The sequence below is a fragment of the Pelobates fuscus genome, chromosome 3 (assembly GCF_036172605.1).
Source record: "Pelobates fuscus isolate aPelFus1 chromosome 3, aPelFus1.pri, whole genome shotgun sequence".
NCBI classification, from domain to species: domain Eukaryota; kingdom Metazoa; phylum Chordata; class Amphibia; order Anura; family Pelobatidae; genus Pelobates; species Pelobates fuscus.
The window spans coordinates 228,493,246-228,505,872 of record NC_086319.1 but is presented as its reverse complement, the minus strand read 5'-3'; the positions used below and the strand labels follow the sequence as shown (position 1 = coordinate 228,505,872).

General features: G+C 32.1%; 1 protein-coding gene across 6 annotated transcripts in view; it reads left to right on the top strand.

Annotated features, from left to right (window-relative positions):
- Nucleotides 1-12,627, top strand: part of CACNA2D1 (calcium voltage-gated channel auxiliary subunit alpha2delta 1) — a 699,121-nt gene that overhangs the window by 601,885 nt on the left and 84,609 nt on the right. For 4 of the 6 annotated variants that reach the window (XM_063448181.1, XM_063448179.1, XM_063448178.1 and 1 more), the window contains 4 exons: nt 1,696-1,770; nt 3,483-3,557; nt 5,350-5,406; nt 10,111-10,182. In XM_063448181.1, coding sequence (XP_063304251.1) covers nt 1,696-1,770; nt 3,483-3,557; nt 5,350-5,406; nt 10,111-10,182 — 279 coding nt within the window. The remainder of the gene's footprint in view (nt 1-1,695; nt 1,771-3,482; nt 3,558-5,349; nt 5,407-10,110; nt 10,183-12,627) is intronic. The other 2 variants (XM_063448183.1, XM_063448182.1) reach the window with 1 other exon arrangement.

Sequence of the window (12,627 nt, the reverse complement as noted above, 5' to 3'; positions counted from 1 at the left end):
TTATTTCTTTGTTTAAGGATATTTACGGTAATTACAATTCTATTTCAGTCTACAAGGTTTTTTTTCATAACTTTTCCAGCTTTATAACAAAAAAATAAAATGATGTGGCAGTTCTTTAGCACTAAGCAGTACTTTACTGGCACAGAAAGAGCTTTTTTTAATAAGTTTGTTTGTTCAGTCATCAACCTTCTTCTGTAGAAGACTAAAAGCTGAACAGCAACTTCTATAATGCCATCATGTATAGCAGCAGTCTTGGAGCAAAGAGGGAATAATCTCATTTAGGAAGGACAGGAAGAAAGTGTGATATATATATATATATATATATATATATATATATATATATATATATATATATATATACTTACCATCAACTGTTACTTGTGAGAACTAATAGGAATAAACATTATCTCACAGGATGTGCCGCAGATGATATATGAATATTTTTAATATAAATATATGTTATCATTTTAATATATATATATATATGATGGTCACTGGACATTTCAACTAAGTTAAAATATTTATTGTGAATACAGTCACATTACATCAATGTTTCAGTCTATCAAAGACTTTCATCATGATATATATATATATATATATATATATGTGTGTGTGTGTGTGTGTGTGTGTGTGTGTGTATACATTTTTAAATTAAAATAAAAACTATAAATAAATAATTAAAATAAATAAATATATATTTTTTATTTATATTATTTATTTTATATATTATTTATATATATATATATATGACTAAATGTAATCTGGCATATATCCAACATGTGATTGCATTGAGTGCCCTTTTCAATAAAAATCAAATGCAAATTAAATGTGCAGGATATATCTATCATTGACTAAAAAAATCTATCTATCTAGAAAGAAAAAAATTGACTTGCACATTTACCCACTTTGCATGAATAAAACAGATACAATTCTATTTTTAAAATGATCACATTAATAAAGTGTTTTTGATTGTAAATGTGATGTGGATGTGCAGAAATAGAAATGCAGAGAAACTTGCATTCGTTTTGCAATGCTTGTTGTTAAAGTGTGCTACACAAGCAATGATCTATGCGTTTTGATTTAATAGAGGGAAAATACAAATATTTCAACTTCAATTTGTGCATGACAGTCTGTTTAAAAAAATACGACCATTATAAAAATAAAAAAACACAGCATGCCTGCAATTAGGCAAATGATGTCTGTCTAGCTATCTTTTTTTTTTTAACCAGAATCCATAGCAATGACTTTAGAATGCTATACAGTGGTTATTGATGGTGCTATTAAACACGCCACAGTATAAATCTTAGAGTCATTATTAAACCATTTGTTTTATTAGACTTCCTATTCTCTGAGGAAAATCTCACTCTGGGCTTGCTGACAAAAGTCCATGTAATGTAAACTTGGCCACACACACATTATATTCTTTATTGGTTTCCTGGGAGCAAAAGTAAACTCAAATGTTTAATTGAAGCGAAGGGTAATTTGCTGTTTAAAAAGGATGTATATTAGTTTGTGCATTGCGAATTACTTAATTACTATGAACCTATTGTACAGCGTTCCTGAAGCCTTTAGGTGCATCGGAGTATCCATAGCCTAGCCAATGTTTTAGGAACCAAATTTGACTTAACTTTGCCAGAAATGTATGCCAGATATTATTTTGACTATGATAAAATGTCATATATAATTTTTCCATAGAACCAGCTGATACTTGGAGTCATGGGAGTTGATGTTTCTTTGAAAGATATCAAGAGACTTACACCTCGTTTTACTGTAAGTTCATTTTCTGGTGTAAATTGTATTGATTTATTGTGTAGTAGATCAGATTTTTTTCATATGTTTGCTATATAACTCCTTCAGCTGCAAGTATTTTTCACATAGCTAAAAGTGTCTTCCCAACAGCTTGAATGACAGTGTTCTTCCATTTCTCAGTGCCACAAATGTGGTGCATTACAATTTTAGTATGGCCTCATCTTTAATGTATATCTGTCTTGGCTTTTTCCATTTGTGAGCGGTAATTTTGGGGTTCCCCTTTTTTGTTTTACATTTGATTTTTTTGAATCAATCTCTGTTCTATCAAGCTACAGGATCCAAGAAGATATATAAGCATCTATGATGTTCATTAAATTTGTTGATATAAATAATAATGATTTAAATATGAAAAATATTTAATTTCAAAAGTTTGCATTCAGCGCCAGTTGTTTGTATTTAAGTGATAGTAATGATTAGTACAGGGGTAATATAGAAAACTTCAGATAAAGTTTATATTTAGTAACCAATGCTAAGGAAATCCAAAAAGCACCTAATGGTACATGATTTTTAAAACTATTATTTCTGGATTTATTGAAAAACTGATACTAAATTATGAAATATAAGCAAATAAATATTGTATTTATTTAGTTTATGTTTTAAATACATAATTTAAATAAGGCACATTGAACCTTGAAAGAAATCCCCAAGTGTGCGTTTTCTTGTATGACATTTCTTTTTAAATACCACCATGGGGCAATAACACATTTGACACATACATGATTTGGAGTTAAGTACAGTTTAAATTGTTTTGCTTTTTTTTATAATTTGTCTTTATCCACATGTTCAATGTTTACAGTAAATAATAGAGTATGATCAATATCCAAGAAAAACAGGAGTGGATCACTGGACCCTATAACAGTCATAGTGAGCAAGCAGAAAGAGATACACAGCTCTCATTGCAGTGTAACTTAGCAAAGTGGATCCAGGTCCAAACCCCCCCTCCCCACCCACCTTCCAAAAAAAACACTCCAATAGTTGAGTACAGTATATTTTATATGACCATAAATTATAAGTGCACCCCTAAGCACTTCTCACACCAGTAAGCAATTCTACAGTATTTACTGGATAATGCATTGTAGTACTGTCACTTTTAAAACCAACCTCAATTGTGTTTAAGAAAGAGTATTGATGTAAACAAGGGTCAAAGGGTTATTTTAAGAGAGGGAGGTGGTTGGGGCATTCTGAGAGGAGAGGGCAATCAGTATTCTTACCCACATGTCTTTCCATTACTGACATTTACTGTGCGTGACAGACTGATTTAGGTACTTTCTTAAATGTATTTAAAATGATGGAGAGGTTAAATGTCTATTCATTTAAAATGGGGTATTTGGGGTATTAGCAGGAATAGAAACAATGACTAGATTAACTTCCAATCTCTTTGGATCAGTCAGCACTGAATAGTTTAGTGGTAAACGGGTTAAATAATGTCTGCACTTGACCACTAAGACTCTCTGTCACTTATAATCACTGTAAGGGTTAGTTTTGTAGTTTTCTTTTTTAGTTTTGGTTAGTTACATACACATTTGTAAGACTCAAATCTACGAATTCTGTTCTATATTTCCTAGTGTTTCTTCTCTCTGATCATTTCAATTGTATATGCATCTGTTTACTATTCTAATGTATTTACTATTAGTAATACCAAAAAAATATATATTTTTTCCCATTTATTTCAGCTGTGCCCCAACGGATATTATTTTGCACTTGATCCAAATGGTTATGTACTACTTCATCCAAATCTTCAACCAAAGGTATAGAGTGTACTTAAAAGACAATTTAAAACACACTCTGTGTGCATTGCTTGGCAATTATGAAAAAAAGGTTATACTAGAAAATCTTATTTGTATTTTATTTTACAAAATTAGAATTTGGAGTTTAAAAGTACAAAAAAAAGATAGCTTATATAGTGCTTATGAGTGCAAAAATATAGTTTAAAAAATAATATCAAACCAACCTAAATGCTTTACATAAAAAAATACATAGCATATTTTGTGAAATTACAACCTCTTCAGTATGTTTGGGTGTTAAGCTTAATATGCGTTGTCATTTATGTCACACAACATAAAATATTTCTGTAGATTTGTCAATATATTTATTTTTTATTATGAATATGATATAGTTTTATTGTTAATTAAAGACAATGGGTGTGTTATATTGTAAATCAATTAATTCTAAATCTAAGATGGTACCTTAAAAACCAATAGAAGATAATTGAAAATGTGAGTTAAACCAAATAGCAGATTAGTTATAGATAATAATTTGTCCTTGCTTTACTGTTAGAGATTTACATTAAAATGTATTATGCAGTATTGCCTTTAAGGTATGGTGATGTACGGTGATACATGCTACACACTAGGAGAAACATCTTTTCAGGTATTCAAATAAGTTAGCAATTTCAGGAAATTACTGCAACTTGCTATACATGCCCAATTGCTCATTTAACCAATAGAACAATAGTGGAAGGTCTGAATCAAGTTTTTACTGAAATCCATGAATTTAAAAGTCCTTAATGTTTTTACACTGTGTAAGCCATCCTAGTATCTTGTGCCAAATGTAATCTCATATTTATAAAACTTTTTGCTAATCTGTTCTTTTTCCATGTACTATGGACATAAACACAAAGTTAACTGATCCATAATTGCTGATTTGCAACATAGCTTCTCTTTACACTCTTATATTACCAGGGGTATTCACTAAAGTGAGAGTTCCAAGTATATTTAAAGTGAATTTTAAATTCAAAGCCAAGGTAATGGGAATAGAAGCATGACTGAGTTAGAGAACATTTCCAGTTTGGCTATTTTGTCCTCAAAGGGACACTATAGCGATCAGTACAACTACAGATTAATGTATTTGTTCTGGTGAGTATAGTCAGTCCCTTCAGGTTTTTTTGTAGCAAACACTGTCTTCTCAGAGAAAAGATAGTGCTTACATTACAGCTACGGACACCTTTAGCGAACGTTCCTTAGATGACTACTAGAGGTGCTTCCTTGGGCAGTGCTGCACTGTGCAGCACTGACATTCAGAGTTTTTAACCTCTGCATGGAGGCACTGAACTTACCTCACATAGATGCATTGATACAATGAATCTCTAAGAGGAGATGCTAATTGGCCAGGGCAGCATTTGGTCCCATCCTCCCCCTGCCAGCCTGCCTCCTTGGCTGACATAATCAGAAGTGATGACCTGTGGGAAAGCATTGTATTGGAAGATCATCACTTCTAATGATGTCAGCCAAAGAGGCAGTTCAGAGCCTGCACCAGCAGATTGGAATAAATATAAGATTTTGCTATATTTAAGGGGAAAGGGAAGGTCCTTGGGGCTATATAGTGTTTTTAATACTAAAGGATGAGGAATACATGTTTGTGTTTCTGACCCTATAGTATTCCTTTAAATGTTAAATTAACTTTGAGTCTCACTTTAGTGAGAAACCATACTTGTTTCCATATTCTCACTGGAGAAATTATGATCTCAACCCAAGGAATGATATGTACATAAATGTGTAGCTTAATGGAATGATATAAAATCATATCTCTTTGCTACTTCAGCCTGTAGGTGTAGGTATCCCCATGGTAAATTTGAGAAAGCAAAGGCCTGATGTCCAGGTAACGGTGAATGTCCATGAGCTGGTGTTAAAACGAATCAATATTGTATGGCCAGCTGGAAAACTAACTTAAGAAGCTGTATACAACAATAAACTATCTTCCTAAAGCATGCAGTGTAGCTTATTCAGTAAAGAGCTTAATAAACCCAGACAAGCTGGCAGTCTGCAAATTCTACAAGCTTTAAAGGCTTCATTAATATCTGCTATACATATTTCTGGCTAGGTGAAAGTTTGTCAGTTATTTGTACAGACATTACATGCTTTCACTGTAAGACTGGCATTGTTTATTTGCCCTGGCATGGTTTGCAGGTTGAACAAGAATGGCGTGCTTTGTAGAGCTGCCACCTATTTACGATTTAAAAATATATATAATTTATTTATGGAATTACATTTTTATTTCCTGCAAGCTTCTTTTAATGCTTAGAATTACAAGGCTTAAATATTATAAGCATTTGCATAATTAAGAAGAAAAAGAAAGGGGCTGTACCAGCGCAAAAAAAATCCCAAAACAGTGAACATATGTCATAAATAACAATAAAAGCTGCTATCACACCTAGTTCTTATCTTACTGAATAGAGACCCAAAAACCTTGTAGGTGAAGCGCTATATTAAAATAGTGGAAGTGGTAGGAGACTGAAATTTCAGTGATAATACCTTAGATTTTCCTTATGTCTTTATATACACACTAGGATATGATTTCTATAAGATATAAAAAACAAACAGACCAAACATAGAGTAATATAATCCGTAGTGAAAAGTTAAGAAGGGAAAATTTCCCACTCACAATCTTTGGAGCTAATATGGAATAGCTCAATATCAGCATTCTTGGGGTCCGTAAAGGCGACCCTCACTCTTCTTGTTTATAGATATCCTTATTTTCCTATAAAGGTGGAGAAAAACGTATATGGTGCAATATCGTAATTCTTTAATGTGAGATAAATTAAAGATAAAATACTCACAAAATTAGAGTCATGCAGATCGTCTCTAATCCAAACGCCTGTGTGGTTAAGGACCACACACCTTCTTTTAAAAAATAGCAGGGAAAAATGCCAATAATGTATAATATAAAAGTATAGTAACTTTATTATAACAATAAATGTATATATATATATATATATATATATATATATATATATATATATACATAAAAAACAATATTAAATTGGCATAAAATCCAAAAGTCCAATAGTCTCACAGTCTCTCCAGAACGCGTTTCGCCTTGCAGGCTTCCTCAGCTGGATGTAGTGATTTTTCCCTGCTATTTTTAAAAGAAGGGAAAAAAAATCTCCTGATTTTATTTATGATTTATTTTTTCTGAGTGTTGTTTTCTTTGTACATTTGGATGATCTGTTATTGCTTATGATACCATTTTCTTTTCTTTCTATCTTTTTGGTTTGGTGGGAATGGAACATGTCTTTTCTTCATTGGCAATGGCCTCATGCATGATGCTTGGGTATGATCCTGCTATTCTATTCTGTTGCATGTAAGAACCTGCCTTTTCACATTTTTGTTATGTTATGTTCTTTTTTATATTTGTGCATTCATTTTCATTTCTATTAAGTAGAAAAGGATACGACAACTTATACAAGTAATTTATTTCTATTATATCTATACTATATTTGTGAGCTAAAGACCTGCATATAGATATATATTTAGAGAGAGATAAATAGATAGATAGATCGATAGCTTTAGAGACCGTTTTATTTTTTTAACTCTGGAACACTGTATATCAGACAAGGCAAGAACAACTAATTTAATGGTGAAAGTCATGGCCAGGGTGAAGCTGTGACTGCAGCCTGAAATAGAGCTTTAAAAATGTGTGTAAATGTGTTTCTATGTGTATAACAACAAAGTACAAAAGGAGCTGCACTCATTTGCTATGCGCAAAAGTTAGGTGCAACCAGGCCAGGGGCTAGCACCAACCCCAAACAGTTCAATTCTAATTGAAGAAATAAGGTTCAGGCACTCCAATGCTCAAAAGGCACATTTATTTGGAACAAAGTGAAACCAGCAATGTTTCCACCATACTTTGGGTCATGTTCCAAATAAATTTGTCTTTTAAGAATTGGAGTGCCTGGATCTTCTTTCTTCAATTTGAAATAATGTGTTTCTATTTGTGTCATTACATTTCACTGGAGCTGGAGAGGCAAAAGGACAGACAATTGCCCCAATTGAATATATTTGGATACATTTGTTAAATGATTTAATATTTTTGTTTAATTTTTAAAGTGATTTAATATTTTTGGAAAAGCTATTTAATTGATTTGGATAAACTTTTAAAATATTTTTTTGCACAATATAAAAATATATATTCAATATTGTTAAAAAAAAATAATTTTATATGGGAGATATATATATATATATATATATGTATGTGAAAAAAAATCAGCATATTAAAACATTAAAATATTTTAAAAATATGAATCATGTAAAAAACTTTTACAAACATATTAAAATATGGCCAATAACATCTGATACTCCAGTTTCTGCTGAAAACATTGACATATATTAAAACATAGTTAAATATCATGTTATATAAAATACATTCATAAATTATGATAAAGTCTTCAGAACCAATCGATGCAAATATTTTCCATAACACACATGTCACTATTATTATTACTATTAAATTATACTTCCTCTCTCTCATCTCTAGCTGTAAATTACAGCTGCTGACCTAGAGCCCACTAACACCCACTAATTTGGATGCACATTATGACATGTATGGGCCCAAAAATTACAGAAGGGTTCTTGTATGTTTCTTGGACTTGCCAATATTTTTATTAAAGCAGTAATAAATGGTTTGAGTAAACATTATACACAAATAGTGTAAAGTAATTACATCACCATCACCTGTATAAATTGAATAACAACCTTCTATTATTGCAAACATTGTATCTGGCTTGGCTGGGGAGCTCTTATTATGTGCAAATTCACTATATCAAGGCCGACTAAAACAAAAATACTGACATTTTCTTTTCCTCAGGGGTAATTTCTCACAACGATCTTGTATTTCAGCTATGGCACTATATCAGACTCTATATCTAAATGAATAACATTCACACTAGCTCAAATAGTGATAATTCATATAATATCTTGCATACATTTTCCCTGTATGTGTGTGAATTAATAGACTGTAGTTATTGTATTTGTGGCCTTTTAATCTAATTAAAAGCAATGGACCGTATGCTACTTAAAAACTAAAAAAAATCAAATATTAGACTCATCAAATAGTTGTTAAACTGAAATTACACAAAATATGTTGGATTTTTTTATTTATTTTTTACAAATATGCAGTCAAATGTACAGTAGTTATATTATTTATCTACAAACAAGTGTAAATTTTAAAAATATTTAGCAAGTAACTGAACCAATCATTACTCAGTGTACAGCAACACTTATTGTCGAAGAACAAGTAAACAATTATTGGTGACTACAACACAATTATGTTCTATATTTTATTTTAACTGTTCAGTATTAAATAATTTTGAATACAATATATTTATTTGACGAATTAGCAAAGCTTTAGAAATGGGATATGGCATGAAAGGTCTTACGTTAAAATAGTTCTCTTTTGAACAAAAAAATGTAAAATGTTATATTTTTGGTGGAGGGAATTTGGAAATGTCCCATATTACACACAGTTAATAGTTAGAATATTTTCTAAGTTTCTATTTTTTTCCCCAAGGAAACAATTAAATAAAGAGGCAGAAAATGTCTACTATAATGGGTTTCTTCTTTTGATCAAATCCCAGTTGACACTAGAAATTGTGTATGCTCTGAGCCTACTGTACGCTGGATACACTGTCAACTGATATATTGCACTGAACAGCAGCGTACCACAGACAGCATAAGTAGATTCAGTATTAAAACTTCTGCAACTTACCACCTTCCATCCAACAATGTATACAAGTTAATGATAAATGCCGATATAGCTCTTAATTTTATGTTCCATGTGCTTTTAACTTATGTTTAGATTTGCAGGTTTTACATTTTGCAGTTTTGTATTGTATACCTGGCAAATACACTATTTATGGCTGGATGCATATTTTTCAAAACAATTTGAAATGACAGCATGGCAGAACTGTCCTGAGAAGTATTGCTGCTTTATGTAAAGAATTCAGTTCACATTCATTAAAACTCAGGATTAAAACTCTTCAAGCTTGATTCAAGTGTAGAAAAATGTAATGTTGCATGCTCTATCAATCTAGAATAAATGCAGAATTTTCATGGTTTTACTGCTATTTCAAGTTACTCTTTTTTCATTTTAACTGCTCTTTCAAATGTGAGTATGTTTCCAGAAATATTTGTTAGATCTTTTAGATGTTTATGTATGACAATTTTGTTTAAATTCCTAACTTACATAATGCATTTGAAAAGTGATACATTTGGAGAAGGGTTTGACACGATCTTCTAGCTTATCAACATTTGTATTTTTTATTTTCTGTGTGAATATTTTAATTATTCAGTCAGAAAAAACACATTTGGACAAATGACAAGAGAACATATGCTAAATTTGAAGTAGTTATTAATTTGTCTGCTGCAGTACTTTGGTATAATGTTGATGTTACATGGTTATTGTTTCATAGCGCAGCAAATCCAAAGCGGTAAGTCATTTAATTTTTCATAGTGTAGTTTCCAGATAGTATTTGGTAGTCAAAATTTTGTTCGGAGCATGGTGTTATACAGTATATTTCTCCCACAGAACCCCAAATCTCAGGAGCCAGTAACACTAGATTTTCTGGATGCAGAACTGGAAAATGAGCAAAAAGTTGAGGTAAGACACTTACGAGATTGGATCTATTATAAAAAATACTATGGACATAGAAAGATTTATTTATTTGTGTTGTTTTTTTCCTTACCCCTTCGATACTCAAATGAAGTAAGCATTTTTGACTTTCATGTATTTTGCAGTATAGTCTCACACACTCATTTATACTCTAGTTATGAGTACCACCCTGTAGAAGAACACATTTCTCTGCAAGAAGCCACTTATCACTGATATAAGGCAAGTCAATTTGCTGAAAGTATACGCTCACTCCTGCTTTAAAACAGTACAGGAGGTTTCAACGCGTAATATCCTTTCTACAGTCTGGGAATAGGGCAGGGGAGTAGTAAAGGGACTCTACAATTTTACTGTTAGCAATACATTAGCAGTCCAGAGATTGAAAAGTTTGTTATCGCACTTTGTTATACCTTTATTTGAGAAATATACGATTTAACTGTATATACACTATGCCCAAGTCCAGACATTCTTTTAATATTTTGTTGCAATTTTTAGTAAGCTGTAGTACTAGTTATGTCTTCAGGGTCCTTAGAAGTAACTATAAGCAAGGTATTAAACCAATTGTATTTATATATTTTATCACACCTGCTTTTATACTAATATTTACAACACTGTGTGAAAAAAAGGCCTCTGTAAGTAAAACATTTAAATCTTCATAATTTTATGTTTGTCTGCAAAGCAATCTATACATAAAATTGCCACGTTACGATATGTTTCTATATTAGCTATGCATCCATTTCATCAAGTAAATGTTATGCAAATATTTTTAAATCAAAAAGTGCTCATGGTGATAGGTTTAACCCCATCATAATGCTGTTGTACTCATGATACATTGCTGAAACATTGCTGAACACAAATATGAGTGTGTAAGAGCAGTACTATAATGATATCATTGGTTAAAGTGGAGTTTATTTGTGAAAAATGAAAAAAACAGACATGAACAAAAGCTTTGGTCAGTGTATGTGACTAAGTTACTAAAAAAGACTGGACATGACCCATTTTGACATACCCTGGGTTGTCTACTTTTGCAAATGGTATACCATGATGGGGGTCATTTTCTTTCATAGGCTGCCATACAGTCTCAAAGGCAACAATCTGGCAAGTTTCAATGTGTAAAAACAAAAAATTTGGAAAGCCCTGTAAATTTGACCCTGTAACTTTAAAAAAAAAAACATAAAACCTGTACATGGGGGTGGGAGGGGTATTGTATTTATGAGACAACACTAAAAAAAGTATGTGTGTTTTATTGCAGTAAAAGCTTACGGTATTGTAACATTCACAGTTTAACCCCTGAAGGACGACGGGCGTGCTATGCCGTCATTGGGGACCCGGTTCTTAATGCTGGCAGGCGGCACGTCCCAGCAGTCCTATTCACTTAACTGGTGGGGGGACTCACCTGCCATGCCAGGGAGTCCACCTGATGCAGTTCTGGCCCCCCTGGGTCATGTGTTATATTATATATATATATATATATATATGATCTAAGTATATATATACACATATACATACATACACATACACTGTTTAAGTGCATTTTAATATATATATATATATATATATATATATCAAAATATACGTACAATAATATTGATTAAATATATATACCTGACAACCCAGGCCGAAGATCCAGGGAATTTAATTTGCTAGCACTATATTTAACCCTGTAACTTTCCAAAACACCATAAAACCTGTTCATGAGGGGGTACTGTTTTACTCGGAAAACTTTGCTGAACACGAATATTAGTTTTTCAAAACAGTAAAATGTATTACAACGATGATATCGTCAGTGAAAGTGAAATTATTTGCATTTTTCACACACAAATGGCACTTACACAGACGATATAATTGTTGTGATACGTTTTACTGTTTTGAAACACTAATATTTGTGTTCAGTGAAGTCTCCCGAGTACAACAGTACACCTCATATACAGGTTTTAAAGGTTTTATGGTGTTTTCAAAAGATACAGAGTCAAATATAAGGCTTGCGTTTCAGTTTTTTCACATTGAAATTCACCAGATTGGTTACGTTGCCTTTGAGACCGTATGGTAGCCCAGGAATGAAAATTACCCCCACAATGGCATACCATTTGCAATAGTAGACAACCCAAGGTATTGCAAATGAGGTATGTCCAGTCTTTTTTAGTAGCCACTTTGCCTTTGAGACCGTATGGTAGACCTGGAATGAAAATTACCCCCACGATGGCATACCATTTGCAATAGTCGACAACCCAAGGTATTGCAAATGGGGCATGTCCAGTCTTTTTTAGTAGCCACTTAGTCACAAACACTGTCCAAAATTGGCGTTCAAATTCGTTTTTTGCCTTTTTCACACACAAACAAATATTAACACTAAATTTGACCACTCTTTGTGACCAAGTGGCTACTGAAAAAGACTGGACATACCCCATTTGCAATACTTTGGGTTGTCTACTTTTG